This window comes from Phyllostomus discolor, chromosome 1, assembly GCF_004126475.2.
Source record: "Phyllostomus discolor isolate MPI-MPIP mPhyDis1 chromosome 1, mPhyDis1.pri.v3, whole genome shotgun sequence".
Lineage (NCBI taxonomy): Eukaryota > Metazoa > Chordata > Mammalia > Chiroptera > Phyllostomidae > Phyllostomus > Phyllostomus discolor.
This window is the reverse complement of record NC_040903.2, coordinates 73,414,189-73,440,447: the sequence shown is the minus strand read 5'-3', so window position 1 is coordinate 73,440,447 and position 26,259 is coordinate 73,414,189. Positions and strand designations below refer to the sequence as shown.

Below are 26,259 nucleotides of genomic sequence, written 5' to 3'. Positions count from 1 at the left end.
GTGTTGTGGTTTGCTCCTCTGACACCCAAACCCCTGCTACCCCAACTCACAGAGCACAGCACCAAAGAAAACAAGTGAGAGTGAATTGTCTTCAAGACTCATAGAACCACAGGAAATCAGTCAATTTTTCTCAGTCTTTCCCCTCCCCTTTCCTCTTTCTGGATTATGAACTGACCAAGATATAGAATAAAGGTAAATACTTTTTATTAAGATATATACTTACTACTTCAATGTTCCCTAAACATGAGGAGTAGAAACACGATGTTCTATTTCTCCATAGCTCTCTTCTCCTACTTAAAGTATGTTTTACTTATATGACTCTTGATTAATTTTAAAAAGTTTCTTCACCCTTTGTAAATAATCTTTAAGCATAACAATTGTTAATACATTATGTACTATCATTTCATTAGACTAAAGCTGTGTAAGAAAGTCTGCTGCTATGTATGTTTTCTTAGTTAGGAAAAGAGAGCTCAAAGACTTACAAGACATTCCTTCACTGCCATATAAAGTTTCAAAAACTGTGTCTAGAACCCTTAACCAATAGTTAGCTGAAGCTCCCAAGGTTTTCTCTTGGTTATTTCCTGATTGCCTTAACAATATTCAGAGACAGTGTTACGAGAGGTTCACCACATAGTGGTTTAAATAGTTAAAGAAAGAAAAGAGAAAAGCAAAGAAACAACATAAATGTCCAATATTAAAAAGTATAGTACATATATACATTGGACTCTTATAGTTCTTAATAATGATGGTATAAAATTATACTTGTTGAAATAAGAAATATCAGTGATATATGCATTCATTATTGAATGAGAAAAAACAAGGAAGTGAATATCATGGAAAATATAATTTACTTTTTAAAATTAATGCACATGTGCACACATCTTACAGGGCAGTAGCTAGTGGAATCTTACCTGATTTTTACTTTCTGTTTTGTATCTGTACTTTGAATTTTTCCAATAAAATTAATTTTATAAGTAGAAATAAAAATAAAACTAGTAATGCAAATTGTTTTGAATTCTGAAACAGTAGAAAATATAGACCTAAAAATGCATTTGGAGCTCATGCCAATAAAACAGAAAGAGCTCTCATCCTCATAGATGGTCTGTGTTCATTGTATCAAAAGGAGTTCTTGCTCCGAGTTAATATTAATGCCCGGGTACAGTTATTCTAAACCATGAGAAGGTATTTAGTAGTATTCACCTCCCTATCCCCCATTGTACGAGCACCTGCTTTTCTCTGTGACTGCTTTAATATCAGAAAATATTTCTGCCATACTGAGTTCCAATGATATTCACAATACCATATTTAATTTGTTGTGCCCCTTAAAAAAATACTGCACCAGAATAGCAGAAAGAATTCTTTCTCTACCTAAAGTTGCTGTTGACATAGCATTTTTATTTCTCTCATCCTTTCTTAGAGCACTTAATGAAATTGTCTATGGAAGAACTTGTGGAATTTCTTCAGGAGACCTTGGCAAAGGACTTTTTTTTTGAAGATGACTTTGTAATAGAGCAACTTCAGATTTCTATGGCAGAACTAAAGCGGGCAAAATTAGACCTTCCAGAACCTGGTAAGAAATATCGAAACACTTTATCTAAATTATAATTAAAATTGAAAGATACAGCACAATTAACATGGGCCATTACTGTTTCAAAACATGAGCATTATACATGCTTGTGATGACATAATGTAAATCAGTGTTTTACCAGCTGTTCATGACTTGATTCTTATTTTAAGAAAAAGCAAATAAATGTATCAATTATATCTGCCTCTCCTAATAGAATAACTGTACTATCACTACTTAAATTTAGAAAGCTTGTTTGACAAGTAATATTGTTCAACAAAAGTAAGCATGCAGCTTTAAATTAGCATAATAAGAAGCACTTTTTACTTTCATCATTCAATTTGTGAAACTATATGCAATAGCAGAGCAAGTAAGAGTCCCATTTTATAGAAGAGGGAACTGATACTAAGATGCTTAAATATGAAGCTGCAGAACAAGCAGATTGCATTATTGACACTGGAGTCCAGTTTTCTGACTACTAATCCAGGGTCCTTGCAGTATATTGCAGTGTAGATAATATACTTTGTTCACTTATTTCAAAACATCTTCTAGTACCTCCTACTAGGTTTTCTGCTAAGTGCTCTCCTGGGGATGAATTACTGAAAATAAAGACAAGTTTCTTGCTTTCAGGGTACAGGAGAGATGGGACTTACTCAAAGATAAACAGATTGTGGAAGAGTAATAGCTAGACACAGGATACAGAGGGAAGGATCAGGGGCAGGGTAGTGGAGAATGAGAAGGAAAAGAAAATGTAGAAAGATCACAGTAGGAATAACTTTTAAGAGTTTTGACTAGATATTACTTGACAATGTATGATGTCCCGTACAAAGTGTATTCTGCCCTCCTTTTCTACCTTTGTTGTGTGGATGGGTGTGGGAAGGGAGTTGGAAAGTGGAAGACCATGAGTAAGAGAAGAAAAGTAAATGAGGTCAATTATGAAAACCCTTAGCTGCGGTTGGATTTAGTATTTCCAGTCAGTGCAGTCCATACTTTGATGTCTTGGATGTGTATGTACAGAACAAGCAGAAACACATTACTGAAAAACGTCTTTCCCCCTTTGGTAAAAACCTGGATGTTCTGCTTTCAGTTACAAATTGCAAGAGGTCTAATCATTAGTGTTTCTCTGAAGTTTGTTCTGGGTCATAAGGGTTCCCTCAAAAACAAAATATTATGGCAGTAACCAAATGTGGGCATCAGCCCTCTGAACCCATCACCTTTCCTAAGTGAGGTCAACCCTCTCTCGTTTGGTATAATAATGTCCATTTTCTGCTATTTCTTTCCTGTAGCAGGGAATGCATTGGAACACAATTACTAACTACAGCATGCTACTTTAACATTTATTTTTAAGTATGTTGTTGACTACTTTTAAAAAGAGTTTATGACAAGTTTTAGTAAAGGACATAGAGAAAAAATAATAGAGTAGAACTGTTTGAACATGAGAATAACATCAAAACCTATGTAAATTAGCATTGAAGTAGCAGCTAATATTTACTGTATGCTTACTGTGTGCCACCTACTACATGAACTATTTCATTTAATCCCTAAAAATACCTTGTGAGAAAGTACTCATCCTCATTTTACGCATGAGGAAGCTTATAGTCTTTTCTAAGATCTTTTACTAGGAGAGTGTAGAATGGGGATGGAGAATGGAGCAGGGAAGTAGGGGAGAGGAACAGACAAATAAGACCAGAAACATTGGCTCAGTTTTGCAGTTAGGGTGGCGTGTGGCAAATGGTCATGCACTTTCTAGGACAACACTCTGCTCATCGGCCTCGACTTCACTAATTATAAACAATTTTAATATCTATTGGGGCTAATTTCCCCTCATAACTTTGTATTATTTTGTCAAGTTACAAGAAAACCCCACTAGTATTTTAATTGATTGCACTGAATTTTAAAGATTATTGAGAAAAAATTGATATTTATAAGACAAGGTTTTTTCTAAATACAAGCTTTTGCTTTTCAGATGTTCAAATTTACTTTAATCTTCATATTTGTTTTCTTCATATGACTGTTACAAATTTCTTAACACTCATCCCAACCCCCCACTCCTATAGGTAAATTTATCTTTCTTATTGCTGCTGTAAGGTGAACTTTTCATTTTTTCTAACTGGTTAGGAAAACTTTTGCTATATTAAATTTTTTTTGTCATGGTAAAATACATGACATAAAGTTTACCATCTTAACCATTTTTAAATGTACAGTTAAGTGATATGAAGCACATTCATAATGTACAATCATCATCACCATCCACCTCCTTAACTCTTTATCTTATAAATCTGAGACTCTGTACCCATTAATTAAGACCTCTCTATTCCTACCCTCCTCCTAACCCCTGGAAATCACCATTCTACTTTTTGTCTATGATTTTGACCACTCTAAGTATCCCATATAAATGGAATAATACACTATTTATCTTTTGTGATTGACTTATTTCACTGAACATGTCTTCAAGGTTCATCCATGTTGTAGCCTGTGTCAGAATTTCTTTCCTTTTTAAGGCTGAATAGTATTCCATTTAAGTATTCCATTCCAATAGTATGCATAAACCACATTTTGCTTATCCATTCAAGATGGACTACATCAGTTGCTTTCACGTTTTAGCTATTGTTAACTAATGCTGCAATGAATGTGGGTGAACAGATATCTCTACAAGACCTTTCTTTTAATTCTTTTGGGTATATATACTCAGAAATGGAATTGCTGGGAGATATTATAATTCTACTTTTAATTGTTTGAGGAATTACCACACTGTTTTCCACAGCAGCTGCACCCTTTTATATTTCCACCAATAATGCACAAGGTTTCCAATTTCTCCACATTCTTGCCATCATTTTTTTTATATTTCTCTTAGTAGCCACTTGATTGGTGCGAGGTGGTAATCTTAATGTAGTTTTGATTCACTCAATGATCAGTGACTTGAGCATCTTTTCATGTGCTTATTGATCATTTATATATTTTCTTTGAAGAAACATTTATTCAGTCCTTTGCCCATTTTTGAATTGGGTTATTCATTTTTTTATTGTTGAGTTTTAGGAGTTCTCTCTAAGTTCTAGATATTAATCCCTTATCAAATAAATGATTTGTAAATATTTTCTCCCATGTTATGGGTTGCCTTTTTACTCTTTTGATATTATTTTTGATGTGTAAAAATTTTTAATGTTTATGAAGTCCAATTTGTTTTTTCTTTTGTTGCTGTGCCTTTAATGTCATATCCAAGAAATCATTGCCAAATCCATTGACATAAAGTTCTTGCCCTGTGTTTTCTTCTAACATTTTCATAGATTTTAGCGATTACATTTAGGTCTTTCATCCATTTTGAGTTAAATTTTTCATGGCATTAGGTAAGGATCCAACTTCATTCTTATGCATGTGGATAACCAATTTTTCCAGCACCAGTGTTGAAAAGACTGTTCCTTCCCCATTGAATGGTCTTGGCACCCTTGTCAAAAAAAAAATCATTTGATCATATAGGGGAAGATATACTTCTGGGCTCTCTATTCCATTGGTCTTAAAGTGGATGCCTTAATGCTACTACCACACTGTTTTGATTACTATAGTTTTATAATAAGTGTTGAAATCAGAAATTTTGAGTCCTCCAGTTTTCCAAGATTGTTTTAGCCATTTAGGGTCCCTTTAGAGTGCATATGAATTTTAGGATGGTTTTTCTAGTTCTGCAAAAAAATTAATTGGAGTTTTGATAAAGGTTACATTAAAAATGTACTTTGGATAGTATTAACATCTTAAGAATATTAAGTCTTCTAATCCATAAGCATGGGATGTGTTTTCATTTATTTTTGTTTTAGCTAGTTTCTTTCAGCAATGTTCTATAGTTTTATGGAACATGTCTTACACCTCTGTGGTTAATTCCTAAGTATTTTATTCTTTTTGGTGCTATCATAAATGGAATTGTCTTATAATTTCCTTTTCAGGTTGTTTATTGTTGATGTATAAAAATACAACTGAATTTTGTGTGTTGACTTTGCATCTTGTTTATTAGCTCTAACAATTTTTTTTTGGTGTGTGTGGAATCTTCAGGGGTATACACATAAGATTATATCTGGGAACAGTGTGAATTTTACTTTTTTTTCCAGTTTGGATGCCTTTTATTTCTTTTTTATGCCTACTTGCTCTGGCCAAAATTTCTGGTACTGGGTAAACTAGAAGTGGTAAGAATGGGCATCCCTTTCTTGTTACTGATCTCAGAGAAAGAGCTACAGTCTTTTACCAGCAAATATGATGTTTGCTGTGGGTTTTTCCATACATGGCCTTTACTATGTTAAGGTAGTTTCCTTCTATTACTAGTTTGTTGAATGTTTTTATCATGAGAATGTTAAATTTTGTCAAACACTTTTTCTACATCAATTGAGATGATCATGGTTTTTTTCCTCCTCCATTTTTTTAATGTGGTATATTAAATTGATCAGTTTTTGCATGTTGAATTATCCTTGCATTCCAGGAATATGTTCCACTTGGCCATGGTGTACAGTCCTTCTGTTATGTTGCTCAACTCAGTTTGCTAGTATTTTGTTGAGGAACTTTGTATCAGTGTTCATAAGGGATGTTGTTCTGTAACTTTCTTGCAGTGGCTTTATCTGGCTTTATTGTCAGGATAATGCTGTCTTCACAGAATGTACCAAATTTATAAATTAAACTTTATAATAGGCATGTATGTATGTAGGTAGGTATAGGAAAAAACACAGTACAATATATATAGGGTCTAGTACTATCTGCAGTTTCGGGCATCCACTGGGGGATCTTGGAACGTATCCCCTATGGATAAGGGGAGACTTCTGTATTTTTTAGAAACTTGTTCATGCTCTGTTTCTGAATGTATTTGTATAAGATTTTGCAAAGAACTTTTCAAATATATACAAAAGTAGAAAAATGTTAAAGAATCCCTTTCTCCATTTATTCATCACCCAACTTACTGCACAATTTTCAAGCGAAATATAAGGACATCATTGATCCCAAATATGATCTACAAACCAATTCCCTATGAGAATTTTTTCAGTTGTACCTAAAATCATCTTAGCCATTTTTCTCCACTAGGATTTAACCAAGAACCTCACTTTGTATTTGTTTGTTACATTTCTTAAGTATCTTCTATTCAACAGCCTCTTCTTCCTCTTCCTCACTCACCACCCCTACCTTTTATTTTTCTTTTTTTCAATGATATTTTGTTAAAGAAATCAGTCCTATTGTCTGTGGACTGTCCGGCATTCTGGAGTAGTCCAATTTTCTCTCCTATAGTCATTTAACTCATTCCTCTAGCCTCTGTATTTTCTATAAGCTAGAAGTTAAATGTAGAGATTTAATTAGATTCAGGTTAAATAGCTGGAACATAAAAACTAGTTTTATTAATAATAGGAATACTCAGTACAAACACTGGGTAAAAAAGGTGGTGGTAAGCAGGTCTCTCATTTTACAAATTAGATGTTTTTAATTGTAAAACTTTAAGCAAGTAATCTATGTCATAATGTTTTGATATTGTACAGATAATCCAGTATCCTTTTCATCTTTTCCCTGATGTTTTTAGCTTTCATTGATAATTCTTGCCTAAAGCAAATCTTTCACTAGAGGCTGCAAAATAGTAACTTTCAAATTTGATGTTTCTTTTACATTTATCAGCAGATTTTCTTCTGTAACAGAGTTTCCTCTCCATCAACAGGGACTCTATGGTTACTTTGAAATGTATTTCCTATTGAAAAGGCAGAATACATGCGTAATTGTTTTCTCTTTATCAGTTTTCAAAATTAGGAGTTGTTGTTCTTGATTATCTCCAATGGCAACAAATGAGCTTATTTTCTCAATGTGAATTAGTGGAATTTGACTTACTCTAAATGTTTCAATCAGATGTAATAATTGTTTTATTGCTCAAGTTCTACATTTGGCCACTGGGATCTCCCTTAAACTGATTCCTGTGTCCTTTTGACCCAACACTAGTAGTGTGACTATTTCCTTGCTTTTATGTGCAGCAAGTATTTCTGTCTTATCTTAAAAATCCCCTGTTCTTCAGTTTTATTCTACAAATAATACACAAATACGCCCATATAAGAGCTCTAGACAGTCTTTGCAGTATGCTGCGTGATATATGAAGACCTCATTACTTCACTGTACTTCTGTTGTTGCCTTCAATGGAAATTACTGGCAGTAGTTTGGGGCAGATTCTTCTGGTCCTTGTCCTTTGCTTTTATGTATAAACTTATATGTAAACACATAAATTTCCACAAATGCATGTAGCTTGTTTATAGATGTATTTTATCAACAAATGTTACATTCTCTTCCTAATTTGCTGACACTTTATCCTTATGTCACTGCTTTTTTAGTCTTCATTTATTGTGGATATATCAAGCCTTTCCTTCATTTTCGCTAATCTGATTTCCAGCCATTTCTTTTCTGTTTTATTGATTACTTCTATAATGCCTATTTTTGGCCACTAGTAATAAACATGTATAAGCAGTCATAATGTTTTAGCTCTCCAACTCTTCATGTGAATCAACTGTAAAGACTTCACTTTAAATAGAAGTACTTTTGACAAGAAGAGTATTAAAGTGATTCAGATGATTTCTTGTATAACTGTTTGGTTAGTGTTTATTTAGACAGAAATATCCTTCTGTTCTCCCTAGCCATCTTCTATTCAGATGAAGCCATTTGGCAGAGATTTTGTCACTAAGGGAAGTCATTGTGGTTAGAAAGCCTATGTTGATCCACTATGACTGCCAAGTTGGCCCAAACTTATAGCTTATGACCTATATAGAACAACTGAGAGAGGAAAAAAATTGTAGAGCAATTGAGAGAGCCATTTTAAAGTTTATCTTTTATTTTAGATATTAGAAAATATGAAACTGAAGGAACCTTTTTAAGAAAGAAAACATGCATAGCTTTTGATTCTGGTACCTGGCCTTTTCTTTCCTCAAGTAATTTGGGAATTTTATTTTCTTTATTTATAGAAAAAATTTCACAGCTTCAGTATTACATTTTCTCCTTCGTAGTTTTTTGGTAACACCAGTCTGACTGAACATAGAAGGAAAATGTTTGTTTGTGCTCGTCCACAGCAATACTTTCTGTGGGTTACAGTTCTGAGATCTTTCTGTCTCACTCCCAGATAACTCGTCTGTTTCTGACTTTCCCCTGCCTCTTCCTCTCTAACCATTCCTTCACTTCTTCCTTTATGGCTTCCTTTTCTTGAGCTTCTCTTTTAAATTACCTGTCTGAAGTTGTGTTCTTTGTCTTTTTCATTCTGCACACCATCCCAGGTTCTTTACCATTCCGCACACTTTTATGGCAGTCAGGTGAAAGACTCCAACTCTGAGCCTCCATCCATATCTGTGTGCTGGAACTTTTGAGCTCCAGACTCATTTAATGGATACCTTAAATGGGCATCTTCATCTGCTCACCCCTCAAATACTTCAAACTTAATGTCTAAATTCCCACCCTACCTCTAACCTTTTCCCATTTTTCCTCTGCATTTCCTATCACTGAAATATTCAACATTCATTCATCTTCTTAGTCATCCAACATCTCCTCCTCCCTGCTACCCTCACTAATCAGCCCTCCATTTAGCTCAAGTGCATTTAGTTGCCAAGTTGTATGTTTCTTTTGATTGGTAATGCCCCACTAACATTTCCCTTCTCCCCACACTGCCAGAGCTGCACCGTCTACACTGAAATCCCCGACTCCAGAGCTGCTCACCTTCTTGGTGAGCCCGAGTAACCTTGCGGAATACCCAGCCCTTCAAAGGCACTTCAGTGCTGACAGGAGAAAATCCAGACTCCTTGGTTTGACATGTAACACTCCCTTGGCTGGCTTGTTTTACTGCTAATGTCCACCCCATTAATTTAGTAATTAATTTAAAGATTGATAGTAGCAGCAAACTTTTGAGTCTTATAATAGACTCCTTGCAAAATGCTTTCTTTACATATACCTAGCAGTTATTTTTTTTCTACCACCCTTTGGAAGAAGGTGTTTGTCAGTGTAAGTTTGTTTATTTTTTAACCCTTAAGGATAAATTTCTATGCATGGCATTATGTAGGGTTTTTAGATAAGTATTTGATTTACTAAATATACAAATCCAGAAACTTCTTTCAAGTTTGTTGATTCAGCATATGAAAATTTTTTTTCACGTGTTTCAAAGTTTTTGACTACTATTACGAAAAACAGCAGCAGCAGCAGCAATAAAAACCAAAAGAAAAAATGCACTACTGAAGTTTTTGAGATGATGGAATTATTTTATGTCCCGATTGCATACACACACAAAACAAGTCAATTGTATTATTAGTTTAAAAAAACCTGTCCCACTTTTTGAGGGTTATTTCACAAAAATATACTGAATTTATGTGGTATAAAACAAAATGTGTTTGTGTCCCCTTTCTGCTTCCTTTATCTTTCAGATTTAATCTGATGAAAGAAAATGTTCAGCCTATAAGCCTAACTATAATATTTTTTGACTTTTTTAATAACATAGCGATAATTTAGAAAGCAGACTGTACTCTTTTGATCACCTTGTAGGAGGCTGTACTGGTGTTTGAATGGTATATTCTTTGGGCTGATGGTTTTCCAGACATAAATTTGAAATCAGTAATTTTGTGATGGTATTTTAAAACTCAGTTGGACTTAATATTTGATCTGGAAGGGAACGAGATGACTCTCCCAGAATAATTTTCCCGATAACAGCCCCTCACCATTTTTTACTGAATACTATTAGACCAAAGTACATATATATTCTATTGTTGAAATTTAAAAGTAAAATGTTGCTCACAAGAAAGAGCACTTAGAGCACTTTCCTGTAACTACATCTCTCTTGTTGGGTGCAAAAACCGTCTTCTGAGGCAGTTGATCTGCAAGGCCTGTAGTAGGGTGTGGTGTCCACTGGGTGGTGACAGAGACCTGAGTAAGAGCAAAGATGAACACGACATGCCTGGAGGGACTTAACAGGGACTCTTTCCCTTATATTTTTGAGGATACCCAGAGTGGTGGTGGTGGTGGTGGTGGTGGTGGTGGTGGTGGTGTTGGCTTTAAATAAAACTAGTAAATATTTTTGCCTTTATTCTAAATACATCATTATATCTCCCCTTTTTTGAGTAGAATATCCTAATTGCCAGCATAAAAATACTCACCACTTACATGATGGTAACAGCAATGAAAAATACCATTCAATTGGTATTTTCACGAAGGCATCCCCTATTACATCTGATGGGAATTGCGGTGCTTTCCTGCCCTTTAAGGAGTAGGGCAGTAATTCCCCTGTGGTTTCAGGGGAAGGAGGAAAGAAAGTTTTAGGCATGGGACTATAGTGGGGTGAGCAAAACAATATTTATTGTCTATTGAAAAGCAGTCTAGAATGGATAATAAATATTAATACTTATTGCCTATTTTTAGTTATCTGTTTTGACATTAATTATGTTCGAGTCTTTTGGTTACTCTCAATTGCTTAGGGATGAAAGAAGATAAACAAAGGCCAAGTATAGCTATGTATGTGTGTTCAAGTAGGTTAAGATGAATCTAAGACTATACAATAATATCTAATGCTTATTTGTATCTACTTTTGTGGGAAAAGCAGAGAATATTTATTAGCATACAAAAGTATTACTGGTGATGGCATTTGTCCTCTTTATAGGATCCACATAGTATACCTTCAGCTCAGTGAAAGTTGAATAATTAATCTTCATAAAAGAATCACCTTTATGACAAAGTCAAGTATATTTTCTTCCTAATTTCATACTTATAAATGTCAGATTGCCCATACACAGAGTCCTTGAGTCCCTGCTGTTGGAGTTGAAAGGCCTCTGCTTTGCCCAGTGTGCCATGAGTGCGTCCCCACCCATACGTGGGTGTTAGAACCTACTTTTGGACAGGAGATGCTCACTCACAGATTCCTCGTGGCCATCTCCATTCTCAGCCTTCCCAGTCCCTATTGTCTCCTGCTCTCCTTCCTTCTCCTTCTGGTCCTCTCCATTATTCACCTACCATGATTGCCTCCTCCTCTTCTCTCTCCCCTTCCTTCTTTCCATGCCTTGCTTTTTCTCTCTCTTCTTTCTCTGGTCACTTCTTTCAATCACTTCTCATCCCTCCTCCTCCTCTAGAGAGATACAGCCCTCCACAGATGAGATTGGCCTGAGGCTCCTCAGGACCTTTGCTGAAGTGCCAACAATGTATATAGAGTTGTACATTGTTCAGAGGTGTTGGGTCAGTTATGAGAGTAACTTGTACATGGCATAATCCAACAGGGTTATCAGTCAACAAATATTTATGGGAGATAGATGTTGATACGGGATCATGAGCCATGGGTTAGTTCCACTTGGGCATTGTTAGTCTTCAGCATGCTCCCTGGTCACAAATCATTATAGGAAGTAGGTGTGACCTGACACTGTTTTAAATTAAGCAAATCCCAGCACTTCATTCCAGCCCTGATACCTGTGAACATCCTCACCCCTACTGTGTGGCCTTCCAACATTACTGGCATTACTGTCTTTAAAATTGGGAGGAATCATTTTTTTTAAGCAGTTACACTTTAGGAGGTTCTTTCTTATGCTGCTGTCTACTGCCTCTTTCAAATTGCTTTGCCTTCTTTCATGCTTATTGAAAATCTTTATGGGGGCCAGGGGCTGTACTCCCTAAATGTCTTTGTACATTTGAGGTATTTGCCATGTACCTCTTACAGAGTCCTACTTTCTAGAGACTGCATGAAATTACCACCTCAGTCTGTCATTATTTCCTTCTCAATTTTTCTATTGCTTCTCCCGAGAAATACATGCCCTATCCTACATTTTACTGTGTGTCCTGATAGTTTTTACCAATGTGTGCCTTTTATGTTTCTAAAAGATTTAAAAATGAAAAACCTATGCAAGTTAGAATAAGAATGGCATGTGAAATGGCATTATTTTCCCCAAAGATGTTTAATTTTCCTCCTTAGTCTTCTTTCCTCCCCACTTTCTTCCTCCTACCCCCACTTTAAAGTGTTTTTTAAAAATCTCTTCCCCTTTATTGGCTCCTTTTTATACCCTATTCTACTCTTCTTCAGTTAGTCCTAACCTAGAACATTGCTTAAATTCTGGGTACCACATTGGCAGGATGCCCTATCATCTTCATCAGTGTCAATAAGTAGCTGTAGCTGAATGCCTGTGGAAAATGCTTTTGGAAGCCAGCCCCAAACTTGCTGTTCCTGGCATAAGTCGGTGACTACAAGACATTGGAAGTGGCGTACAAGAGCTTGCGAAGCAGTGGATCCTAGATACACCTGTGGGTCCAGTGCCGCTGGTGTCCACCCTCCCTATTTGTTTTGCTCGGTGGCCTTTTCGATGTGGCTGTGTAAAATAAATTTTACTTACTATAGCTGGTAAACACTGAAAATATGCTCGGACCATAAAAGCAGGTGATCATAAATATTTCATTATTTTAGTGAAAAAAGCAATCCTTAAAATGTGTGCTTAGTAATGCAAATCAGTTTTCAGATCCAGGATACAGACCTAAGGGTAGTGTCCTAGCACAGGCTGTTATAACAAAAGTGCCACAGACTGGACGGGGTAGCAAAAACGATGGAAATTTATTTTTTCCCAATGCTGGAAGCTTGGAAGTCCAAGATCAAAGAGTTGGCAGGGCTGGATTCTTCTCTCCTTGACTTAAGATGGCTATCTTCACATGGTTGTCCCTCTGACCTTTCTGTGTCCTGATGACCTCTTCTTACAAGGACATCAGTCACATTGGATTAGCGGCCCACTCTAGGGACCTCATTTCACCTTACTTATCTCACTAAAAATCCTTACTTCCAAACACAGTCATATTCCGAGTAACCAGGGATTCGAGCTTCAACTCTAATATGAATTCTGAATTCTGAGGGGACATAATTCAGCCCACAACAATGAGGTGGATTTTAGGCACAGACCTCGCTGAAGAAGAGGACAAACACAAATTTGTTCTCTGGTGGATTATTCACAGCTGCAGTGCCTGGTCCACCTCCCAGGACCCAGACCGTGCAGCTCTTTACTGGGGGCCACCATGTGCCAGGCACTGTCCAGTACTTCACACAGCTAGTCAAGGATAGTCTTCCTTCCCTCTTAGGCGTCACCTCTCCTGGAGTGTTTGGAAAAGTGTGAGGGCAGAAAGAGATGGGCTGTCCCCACTGGTCCTGAGTTCCCTGTCTGACCGAGTCTTCTCCCCTGGGTGCTTCTTCCTGCTCTGCCAGGGGGCCTCTCCTCACCCCGCTGTTGACCACAACTCAGAGGAACCCAGTGGGTGCGGTCCTGTGGTGCAACCTGGCTTTGTTTTTTCCTTTGCAGAGGGGGAGGTGAAAACTGGGCAGATCACACCTCTCTTTGTGGCCCCATCCATTACTGCACTTCAGAGTGGGTGGTGGCATGCAAATTCCATCATGAGGTCTCTACCTTGTGACCTAATTACCTTCCAAACCTCACCCCCAAATACCATTACATTGGGGTTACATTTCGGGATTTTCAACCTTGAATTTGGGAGGGGGTAGATCACAGATGTTCAGTGTACAGTAGGTAACTAACCTTTGAAAAATCTAATTTCAGGTGGACTTGGTTTTATGAGTTGTAAGTTGATAGATGGAAACTGCAAACAGGTTCTGAGTACCCAGCCTGGGCTCAGAGAAACATTTGAAGCTTTCAGGACAGATGGACGTTGTGGGGAGTGCATGTGCAAGTTTTAACAGATGTTCCTTTTTAAAAATAATAATAATACTGCTATGGAGAATTTTTTAAATATTTAAAATGATTTCCTATGAACCAGGCTCTCTCTGCAGGCTGCTAAAAGCCACTGAGTGCTGGGGAAGTGGGGCAGCTTAAAGGGCTCAGCATGAAAATCTCTACAACTAATCCAATTTTGTCCCTTAACAGCACATCTTGCAGGCTTGAATTAACCACTCTCTGGGTGCCACTGTTTTTCTTTTCTCTTTAATGGTTATGTTTTTCATCAGGTTCCTACTCACCAACCCGAAAAGGATGTTTTGACAATTGGCTGATACTATCATCTGATGGAGTATCAACCAGCCATCGAATTAGCCATTCAAATAACTGAGTTGTGTACCCTTAGAAAACTGTTCAAGTAGGACCGAAAGAAAATTTGTAAATTCAGTTTTTCTGTTACATAGGTCTTTCTGTCTTCTTGATAATTTATGTTTGTTGGGGTAGGTTGCCTGTAGGGAAGAAGGGACGCAGATATTTATCTGGACTAAATGGATCACTATTGGCCAGCAGCACCCAGATCGGTGAAGAGCAGAGCTGATAAAAACTTTTTGGGGACACTAGATGGATTTTAATTTTTATTGTTAGTTTTTAGACAGATAAGCTAAATAACTATGTACTTGTGAAAGTTCTTGATGTGGACTGCCTTTGAGTCAATTCTTTTACCCTGATTCCAGGTATTTCCTGTGAGACTAGTCACAGCTGAACTGGAATGCTTCGGATTAGCTTACATACAGCATTCATAAACAAAGAAACTTTTTTCAATGATGAGCATTTTAAAATTGGAGCTATTGCTTGAAGCAGTTTGTTCACATAACATAACATGTCTTTATTATGAAAAGAGACAGAACGTTACTGAGTGGCCCCTGTCTGTTGCTGTCTGTAAACCAGGAGCTATGCTTTACTCTGCTCATCACACACACCTGACACAGGCTCAAGTGCTGTGCTCTGCTTTAAAACACATCCTAGAAGCAACCTCTTCTCACTGCTTCCACCACACCATAGTGTAGGAGTAAAGAGCAAAGACTCTGGAATCAACTAGGCTTGAATTCTCGATCTGTCACTGACTAGCTGTGTGCCCTTGGGCAAGTTCACTTCTATCTCAGTTTTCTCGTCTATACAATAGTAATAGTAGTAGGCTATGTCATACGCCTGTTGCTGATGCTGTATTTATAGCTTTATGAGCAGTGCTGACACATAAGGGCTTAGTGAGTATTAGCTAGTACTGTTATTACCTTCATTAATTATTGCACAATCTAAGTCCACCCCACCACTCAAAGTAAACTTGATAAGATACACATCAGATTTTGTGACTCTCCTGCTGAAAAGCCTTCAGTAGTTTATAGTTAATACAGGAAAAAAAAGCCCCAAGTTCTAAGGCCCTGTGTGGTGTGAGTTCTATTCCTCTGCCCCTGCCCCCAGTCATTCCCCTCCTGTCTCCCACGCCAGGAACAGGGCACCTTTGTTCTGTTAGAATTTGTCCCTGCCCCGTCCCGCCCCACCCTGTCATTACACTTGCCTCGCCCTGGTGCTGTCCTCATAGCTCCGCCCCACTAGCCTGTAAGCTCCGCAAGGCAGGGATCCCCACCCCCCCCACCGTTGTGTCCGTGGATGGCCAGCACCCAGGGCAGTGCCCGGTAAAGAGTGGTTGCTCGGTAGGTATGTCCTTGTTGAATGGGTGAATGAATGAAACAACTGATTCCCAATTCTAATGCTTTGTGTGCTTTCAAATGTATAAAATAAAGAGCTTACACAAATATCGTCAAGGTAAAGTTAAATTTGGTTAAAACCATCAGAAGTTTCTTTGGAGTTTAGTGAGCATGGCATAGTGGAAGAAAACACTGGGTCCTGGTTCTCAACCTGATTGTGACACTAAAAGTGACTTGGCTTCTCTGAGACTCTGCTTTCCTGTCTATAAAAGTCGGCCGGACTGGATCCCTCTGAAACCCTCGGGATCTGAGAAGCAGCCCAGCTGAGGGGAGTGGAAAAGGGGGTGATGGGAGACATCCTAAGCACTTCCACTTTAATTAGAGCAGCTTTGTTTATATTTTCTTTATATACTGGGGTTTCATATGAAAGTTGGTCTGAAAAAAAAAAGTCTGCTTCTAAAAAGTCTCAAAACCACTGAATTAGAAGAGCACAAGGTTATTTTTAGCTTCATTGATTCTGATAGGTGACTATTTAAAGGATATTGTTTCTTCATCATTCTCTTCTTCTCTCAAAGAAAAGCTCATTGAATACCTTTTGAAATGTCTTAAAGAAAATTATGATTTGTATGTAAACAACAGTCTTGTGCTCACCAAGAAGTGAGCTAAATGAAAACAAACACCAGGTCTGCCTAGTCACTACTGATATACTCCTTAGCACAGTCCTGAGGCAGTGCTCACTCAGTGTTTGTTCGATGGACAATAGACGGGTGGCTGTTTGAAGTGAGCAGCAACTGTTTTTAAGTGAGAATATATTATTTTGTAATGACTAAAAATATGTCTTAAACCATGGAGTTTTTATAAGTGAAATCTGTTGTTTCTCATTCAAGACAATATTTATTGGATATTCATCTTGTAATAGATCATCTTTAAACACTGCTAAATAGCACACATTGCACCTTTCTTTAATTCCTCATTTATTTATGGTGTTATTATAATATAAAACTAAAAGTAGCCAATATGATTTTCTCTTTCTTTTTTTTTTTTCTTTAAAGTAGAATCCTCTTAGAATATTCTTTTTAAAATAGAGAGTACTATTTCTTTTTATGATGAAGTTACACTGTGGAAGGTACTTAAGATGATGATAATAGTAATAATAATAATAATTGGCTATTTGGGGACAACTTTAGATCACAGTTGGTCATCAGTTGACTTTTAAATTTGGCAGATCTGCTTGAAGTTGATAAATGTTTTACTGAGATTTCATAACCATTTTAGTCAAGGTAAGCTAAAGTGAAGGTAATGGCAAGACATTGAATAAGCGACCTGCCGAGTTGTTTTAGGAATAGAAAAAGCAAATGCATTTACTTGCATTTGTGAAAAAGCATGTAATGGTATGTCTTCACAAACTGTAAGAACCGTATGTTACACAAATGTATGAACTCTACTTATAAGGTTATAAAACATCCCCATCTGCACATTGCCTAATAAGATTTTGAATTTTGGTATGTTTTCTATTAGTCTCTCTAAATGCTTCTCTTAAGCCACTATAATTCTGTCTGTATGTATATGAGAGCTCATAGAAACAGTATACAGTTATTCATAGTGCAGCTCTTATATTTGTTACTATTCACTCATGTGTTTATGTTACTTATGAATTTCTTTCCCTTTAGGCAAAGAGGATGAATTTCCGAAGAAACCTTTGGGACAGCTTCCACCTGAATCTCAGTTTGCTGGCATTAGTCACCTGAGCAATGGACAAAGCTTTGGCAGGTCAAGTCCCCATAAGAACATCAGAAAAGAGAATGACTCCTCACCTCACAAGAAATCAGAGCATTCCCCTCACCATCAAAGTAGAGTTGGCACACCAGAGAGAGTGAGGCAGCTAAGACAGAAATCAGTGGATGAGGATAGTAAAAAGCTTAAAGATGAAGCAGATTTTCAAAGAAAACTTGCATCAGGTCCACAAGACAATACCAGGCAATATGATCATGCAGCTGCTAATCAAAACAGCAATGCTACTTCAAATATCAGGAAGGAATTTATGCCCAAGTGGAATAAACCATCAGATGTTTCTGCTATTGAAAAAATGGCCAAATATGCCCCTGAAGGCAAAAGTCGATCAGCGCACCCCGCGCTTACAGTCCCCATCCCGTGTTCCACTGACCCTCGCATGTCAAACTCGAGGCCGAAGATGAAGGTCTGGGATGCTGAGGAAGGGAAACGGGGTTCGAACGCATCACAGTATGATAATGTATCTGAAAATGAAAATGGCACATCTGTTGAAGAGGCACTTGAAAGGGCTTACTCTCAAAATCCAAGGAATATTGTTTACGCTCACAGTCCAAGAAAGCACGCTGAGCCAAGTTCTAGTCCATCAAAAGTATCAAACAAGTTTACTTTTAAAGTACAGCCTCCAAGTTATGCAAAATATCCAACTCAGTTAGATGGGGAAGATCACGGGACAGTGCACCCCCCATCTTACAGCAATCCTCCTGTTTACCATGGAAATTCTCCAAAACACGTCCCTACTGCTAACAGCAGCTTTGTGTCTGCACAGTTTAGCCATGGCGGGCAAATGAATCCTTCCAGGAGACCTTATGGTTCCACTCTTTCCATCAGTGTTTCTCCAGAGAAACTACATAGCCGCCCAACTCCTCTTGTCCTACCATCTAATCGAATAGAGGTTCTTCCCATTGATATTGGTGCTGGGGGGTATTCGGGCCATTCAGGGTCCCCAAAAAATGGAAAATTCATCATTCCTCCAGTGGATTATTTGCCAGATAACAGAAAATGGTCAGAAGTCAGCTACACATACAGACCTGAGATGCCTGAACAGCCATGGACTCAAGATGCTAACCGTAGCCACTTAAGCAATTTAACAAAATATTCTGCCTTTCAACATGTACCCTTTCAGGACCATAACCTCCCCACAGTATCCATGGATAGTCCATTGCGGTATAGAACATCCCCAGCTTTAGAAGATGCCAGTTCACCTGGGTATCCGTATGCAGGGCCTGCAGCTCCAGTGTATCACTACAGAAACCGGGATGGACTTTCTATTCAAGAGTCAGTATTGCTGTGAGAATTCATCTATACTTACTTAAGACAAGAAAATAGGAACCATACAGAACCTACATTGCTATGTTTATAATTGCCAAAGCAGTATTTTATACCATTGTAAACAACTCGCACAATTGATATGTATGTTAGTAATAAGAATAGATGGAAGTGTTTTCATCCCCCTGTAGATGCTGCTTAAGATGAGCATTTTAAATGGCATCATCACTGAACCTGTTGATTCAACATGGAAACATAGCAATAGCATATAGGGATGCACGCAAAGTAATTATTCACTACTCAGTTTCATTTGTAGCTTTCTCCAAAACCTGAACCCTTTTACTCTATTAGCCCATTCTATTTTGAATAATGTTACAAAGCACTGAAAAACTGTAGACGTGTAGAGTCTACGTGTAGAGTAGATATTTTTAAGGCTATATGTAGTGTATGTGTCTTTTAATAGATATAGGCACCTATGCATACACATTTGAACACAGAACTAATGAAACGTTTTAAAACAATGCTTTTAATCTAGATCCATGGAATAATTTCTTGTTCTTCTTTTCTTTAACTGGCCTTTTGGTCAGGTTTTCCCCTCTTATATTTTTTAACCCAGATCTTAAATGACTTAAGAGTTTACCCCGAGTTGATTAATTCAAATCTCACAGAATGCTCATATTTCTCATTCAATTGCTAACATTTTCTTTCACTCTGAAAATTAAAGATGTTGAAGAGAAAGGCTAACCCCTTAATGGTGCTTAAAAATTGTGGCAGTCAAAGTAAGTTTATGGCCAAAGGTGCAGCAGTGCCCAGATTGTACCGCTATCGAGATCGGCATCAGTGCCTCTGCGCCCTTTATTCTGGTCTGACTCCTGCAGAGCTCAGAGCAGAAGGTTCCTTGCCTGATGCAAAGGAGGTATGGTGGTCCTGGCTACAGATCTCCTGTGGATGCCAGCAGGAGAGGTTGCAAGTTACTGTTGGGCAACAGAACAAACTACTTGCAAATTCCTTGGAAACCAGGATTAACAATTTGGTTACTCCTGCCCCTCAGATTCCTGCAGGGCTTCACTACAAAGTGCTGGGTGGCCATTTACATGATATTTTTCCTGGCACTCTTTTCTTTGAAGAATGTAGTCAGTGGATATTGCTGCACTTGGCCATTAAATTATTGGTGTATAAAATTACAAAAAATGATCTGAATTATTAATAAGAATCTAAAATTTTGGTCTTTTTTTAAATAGTGTGAATTTCATAATTTCAAAAAATCTTTTTTTTCTTGTTCAGTGAAAAAAATTTAGGTTCATGTTAGAAAGAAATCAGCAGTGTCTTTTAAAATATTCTATTTACACTACAGTTACCACAGCACTGACAAAGTTTGGAGCATGCTGAGAAAGTATGACTTTGTGTTTAATTGGAGGGCTTGTTTTCGACATTACTTTGCTTACATTTGAAGAATAGAGTAGAAAACCTAACATGAGGGGCTCTTGTTGCAAGTTGGGGCTTTAAGCTTTCAAGGTACAGAAGTATGTCTTTTAAAATGAAAGTTAACATTTGTTTAGCTAGTGAATGTGACAATATTTTTATGTATATAATGAGTCTAATGTAATTTTAATCAGCTTGGAAATGATGTTATTAAATGGCAAAACAAATGTAGTATATTAGCAGGTAAGGCCTACACTGAAGTGCAAACAAAATTCTGGCATCACTGGGCTCTTGATTCAGATCATGTGAAGCTTAGAAATAAATGTATGTAAAAATGTAGCTGAGGATATTCTTTCTAATTTTTAAATAATGATTCTGTGACTTGTAATAAATCAAGCTGTACAATTTAGTTCATAATGGCAGCATCTGAGCTGCTCCCAAATCTGTATATCAACAGTGGGAAATACTGCAGATTTATATATGTATGTATGCAAAATATGTATACACACACTATTTTCTTATCTCATCTAGGACATTTTTTATCTGTATACTTTTTTGATGTGATTGTTTTTAACATGCTAAAAGTATACATATATATTGTTTTGTGTCTTTTATGTGTTTTTTATATGGCAGAAGTGCTGCATCCTTGACCCTTCTAAAGCTAATTCTCTTCTGCATAGATATGCCCAGTGTTTGCTGACATGACTTCCTGTATAAAGTATATATAGTTATATCAGGTTACGTTATATAGTACTTAATCAAGTTCTGTGTTATATGCTTTATTAATTTCCAGTAGTACTGTGTTTAGAACTACAGCACCTGCCCTTTATATTATTTAACTGCCATTATTAATAGCAGTAAGGTATTATTTCCAATCTTCCCCTTTACAAAGTGTAGATCTCTGTTACTTTTCCAAGTAGCAAATTTTAACTTGAAGTTATTTTGCCACCATTCAATTTCACACTTTCAGATTTATTTTTAATAAAGATAAATAATGAAAAGATGATAAAAGATGAAATAATATTGGTAAAGTGAGTTAAAATATATTTATGAAAAACATTTGGTAAGAATTTTTATGGGTGGAGACTGATTTTACTCTGTAATTGCATGTACTTGTTGTAACTATTTTATTATTAAGTCTTCATAGCAGTTTTGCCTAAAATAATAAGCACTTTGGTATAGTTTTTATTTTTTAATATTGAGTTTGAAAATTTAAAGAAACTAGACCCAGAGTCTCAAATGGTTTTAAAATTTTTACTCTTTCGGGAGCTTCTGTTTTTTATAGGTTTTTTTAAAAAAATCATAGCTTTTTAAAGCTGGGAAATATATGTAAAGTCAGATATCAAAGTATTGTAGGGGAGGAGCATGTTTTTTGTCTACCCATCTAGGTTCTCCAGTTGAGGCTCTGTAAACTGGACTGACAAAATGCAGATGAACAAGAGAAAAACAAACAGAAGTTTACTAACATGTGTATCATGCATTCAAATGGGAGGACCCAACGACAAGCTGGGTAAATGTAGGGTCTAGATACCCAACTTAATAAAGAAGGGTTAGGGAGAAAGGCACATATGGAAAAGCAAGTGACTTTTTGAGAAATGAGTAGGCCTTTTGGAAAAATAGATGGGAGATACGATAGTTTGTGACAAGTCTGGGTGTGGTGTCAGAAGAGATGAGAGTGGCCTGGGAAGTGGATGTGCGACTGTTGTGTTCTTTGGGGAGGTTCTGCTTTTGGGGTAGGTAAGGGATTTCAGGAATTCGAATGCCTTCAGCTCAAAAGCTGTCGTATGCCAAAGTGGCATATTTTGGGGTGGTATGTCCTGATCCCCTTCAGCATCAAAAATAAAGTGTTTAAAAAAAAGAACCTTAAAAGAGATTTGACATTTCTGGAGAAGAAAAATGGATGTTTACAGAATGTGAAATGATTGTTTTAACTTTTTTTATTTTAAGAAGATTCTTACAGTAAATATATGTTATACTTAGTGTAACTTTAAAATTGATTTTCATATCTGTAGTTACCTCAGACCTGTCTATCGGGGCCCATTATAATTCAGGCATAAAAATAGTACCTCATTAACACTACCCTGCGATCTGTTTTCATGTTAGAGAAAAACATGCCATGTCCATAAACAAGGCTTTATTCAGAGAGGACCTAAGCTTAATCTTCTGGAAATACTTGTACTCTCCATTATCTTTTAGACTCACACTTTATTTTTACTCTGCAGTTGATCATGGGTTAGGATTATGGTTTTGAGATCTGGTGGGGTTTTTTTGGTTTGTTTTGATTGGCCTTTAATGGATTGTAAATATTCATTTCTAGTACGGATATTAATGATTATTGACAAGGTGATTTTAGTAAGTCAAACTTTACTTTTACAATGACACAAGGTATTACATCTAGGTAGAAGGATTCCATTTAGAATTTATTATTTTTACTTTCAGAAAGATTTTCAGTTAATTATAAATCTAAGGATAATTGTCACCATTTTATAGAGAAGAACACTGATAAAGGAACAAATTTTAGATTTCATAGTAGTGAATCTTGACCCCTGCTGCTCTTTAGAATTATATGGGGAACTTCAAAAAAAATTTTTTTTGTTTCTACCCTAGGCCCCTTAAATCAGAATGGCTGGGTAGATTCCAGGTATCAGGTAGTTGTATCTTCCCCCCATTCTGTCAATAAAGCTATTTTTTAAATCCTTTTAAAGTTGATTGTCTTATATTCCCACTATGAGCTGTCTCAAAAATTCCTCACAGATCAGTTTGAGTTTAGAGACTCTAATTTTAGGTAAGTTAGGAAAAATTCCACTGGAAAGATTAATATTACCAGCAATCTCTGTAAATTTTGATGAACTACTGACAGTTGTGGAAAGTATAAATGGCTTCAAATGGAAAGAGTCATAACCCTGTACTGTCTCATTACTGCTCACAACAGTCGTACAAAACAGCTAGAACCTTGTTAGAATTTCCATTTCCCTAGACAACCTCTGTCATTTTCCTCAAGCGACATGCCAGAAAAAGGCCTTTGCTGTTCAGAAGCCTGCCTGCATTTTCCCCATGTGAGGAGCTGAGGAAATGCTTCTTAGACTACTCTCTTGACCAGTCAGCATTTTATGAAGCATCTCCAGTGGACTAGTTGTCCTGGGAACTGTGCTAGACTCGTGCTCCAGTATCAGAGACAAGTGTTACCATCTCTGAGTCTGCGTTCCGCGTTGGAGACCTGCACAGATGGTTACTGCAGGCACAGAAGGCCACAGCTAAAAAGGCTGAGAAAGCTTGTGGGGGAGTTGCCTCAGCTGAGCCTCATAGGATTCATAGAGCGGACAGAAAATGGGGAGGGAAAGGGGCATTCCTCCACGGGAAAGGCATGAGCAACTGTGTGGTCTGTAGAAGATAGTTTGCCACTTTGATGTGGGAGTGGGGTTCCACAGAGAGACCAGATTTTGGAGGGCCTTAGATGCCATTGACCTTGGTCCTGTAGGTGGGTTTCTCCATGGTTGCATTCAGTTTACCTGTGTGGTCCCTAGAAGCGGTGGAGGCTAGATGTGAGGACACAAGCTGAGGGGAAGTAAAAAAGACTGAGGTAAGTTTTCTGTCTAAACGGTGGTACAGAGGCCAGGGCAGAAGTTTCAAGGAGAAGGTGATTAATTTGAGAACTAATTACTAATTAAAATGGGCAAGACCTGATAATTGTTTGAATGTCATCATAATAATCATAAATATCTAGAGTTACTGAGTACTTACTACACATTTGGCCCGTGCTTAAGCACTTTACCCATATTAACTTACTTAATTCTCAGAATAACTCTGACATATGTACTACTATAATTCCCAGTTAACAGATGAGAAAACTAAGGCACAGATTAGTTGAAGTAACTTAGTGACAGAATGGTAGGTAATGGCCAGGACCTGAATCCAAGTGGTCTGAATCTGGAGTCTTTCCTGCACCACTACCCCCCAAAAATATTTTAAGGAGGCATAATGTACCTACCATAACATTTCACCCATTTAAGTGTACACTTCAATAATTTTTTAGTAAATTTACAGACTTGTGCAATAAACCAATGGTAGAACATTTCTTTCTTACAATGATCTCTCATGCCCCTTTGCACTTCATCTGCCTTCCTGCCCCCAGCCGCAGGCAGCCACCAACCCACTTTATCTTCCTGATTTGCCTTTTCTGGACCTTTCATAAAACTAGAATCAGACCATAGGTGGTTTATTTTTGTATGTTATTTTCACACTGAGCATAATGTTTTTGAGGTTTGTCTGTGTTGTAGCATCTATCGGTACTTTTTGCTGAATTGTATTACATTGTATGGCAATGTTACAGTTTGTTCACTCATCAGCTGATAGACCTTCACATTGCTTTCACATGCTGATATGGCCCTTTGTGTACGAGTCTGTGTGTGTTTTCATTTCCCATGGGTATATAGGAGGGCTATAGCTGACTTTTATGGTAAGTTTATGTTTAACTTTTTGAGAAACTTTCAGACGGTTTTTCAAAGTATCTGCACCATTTTATGTTCCCACCAGAAAGTAATGTATGAGGGTTTGGATTTCTTCGTGTCCTCATCAATACTTGTTATTTTGTACTTTTTTATTATAGCCATTCTAGTGAGTGTGAAGTGATAGCTCATTGTGGTTTTAATTTGTATTTCTCTAATAACTAATGATGTCTAACCATCCTTTCATGTGCCTATGGGCCAAAGAAATGTCTATTCAAGTCTTTTTTCACTTAAAATTGGGTTGTTTTCCTATTATTTCACAGTAAGAGTTCTAACTGTATTCTGGATACAAGTCATTTACAAGACATACGATTTGCAAGTATTTTCTGCCAGTCTGTGACTTGTATTTTCAATTTCTTACTGGTGTCTTTTGAGGCACAAATGTTTTTAATTTTAATGGAGTCCAATTTGTCAGTGTTTTCTTTATGAATCATGCTTATAGCATTGTTTCTCCACTTATCCCAAGGTTACAGAGATTTTCTCCTGTTTTATTCTAGATGTTTTATACTTTCAGCTCTTACATTTCAGTCTACAAGCCATTTTGAATTAATTTCTGTACATGATGTAAGGTAAGGGTCTAAATGCATGTGGATATCCAGTAGTCTTAGCACCATGTGTTAAAAAGACTACACTTTCCCTAATTAATTGCTTTGGTACCTGTGTCAAAAATCAGTTGGGGGGTGTGTGTGTCTGTGTGTGTGTGTTTGGTTTAAGATGTGAAGTCAGGAAGTACACACCCTCCAACTTTTTTTTCCCTAAATTGTTTTGGTTGTTCTGGGTTCTTTGCATTTCTATAGACATTTTAAGATCAGCTTGCCAGTTTCTGCCAAAAAAAAAACCTGCTAGGATTTTGATAAGGATTATTTTGAGTCTGTAGGTCAATTTTGGAATAATTGCCATTCTAAAAACATGAGCCCTCCTATCCATAAACACAGAATGTCTCCACTTTTTGTGATCTTGAATTTCTCTCAGCAGTGTTTGTAGTTTTACTGTATGTCTTGTGCTTCTTTTGTTAAAATTATTTCTGAGATTTTATGTTTCTTGCTTTATGAATGGAATTGCTTTCTTCAGAGCCAGTGTGCTTAAACATTAGTCTGTAATGTTGAGGGGAGAGGCAGGGTCAAGGTTCATTTGTACAGTTCTCACATTGGGTAGTAGGGTGAGTAGTGGGGCCACCATCTGATAAAAAGAATTCAGGAAAAGGAAGAGGCTTAGGTTTAGTGAGAAAATGACTTTATTGACATGCAGAATATAGGACTAGGGGATTGACAGCCGGTGTCTGACAAGCAGTTGGCAATTCCAGAGAGATGTGGGCCCTGCCAGCAGGCAGGAGGCAAAGCCAGGAGAGTGAACTTTTT

At 37.1% G+C, this 26,259-nt stretch overlaps 1 protein-coding gene across 3 annotated transcripts in view; it reads left to right on the top strand.

Moving 5' to 3' along the window:
• The window catches only part of USP6NL (USP6 N-terminal like), a 178,683-nt gene extending 156,084 nt beyond the window's left edge, over positions 1-22,599 (top strand). For all 3 annotated transcript variants that reach the window (XM_028505655.2, XM_028505652.2, XM_028505654.2), the window contains 2 exons: positions 1,418-1,570; positions 17,588-22,599. In XM_028505655.2, the coding sequence (XP_028361456.1) occupies positions 1,418-1,570; positions 17,588-18,999 (1,565 nt within the window). In that variant the 3' untranslated portion in view covers positions 19,000-22,599. The remainder of the gene's footprint in view (positions 1-1,417; positions 1,571-17,587) is intronic.
• Positions 22,600-26,259: the final 3,660 nt, after the last annotated feature.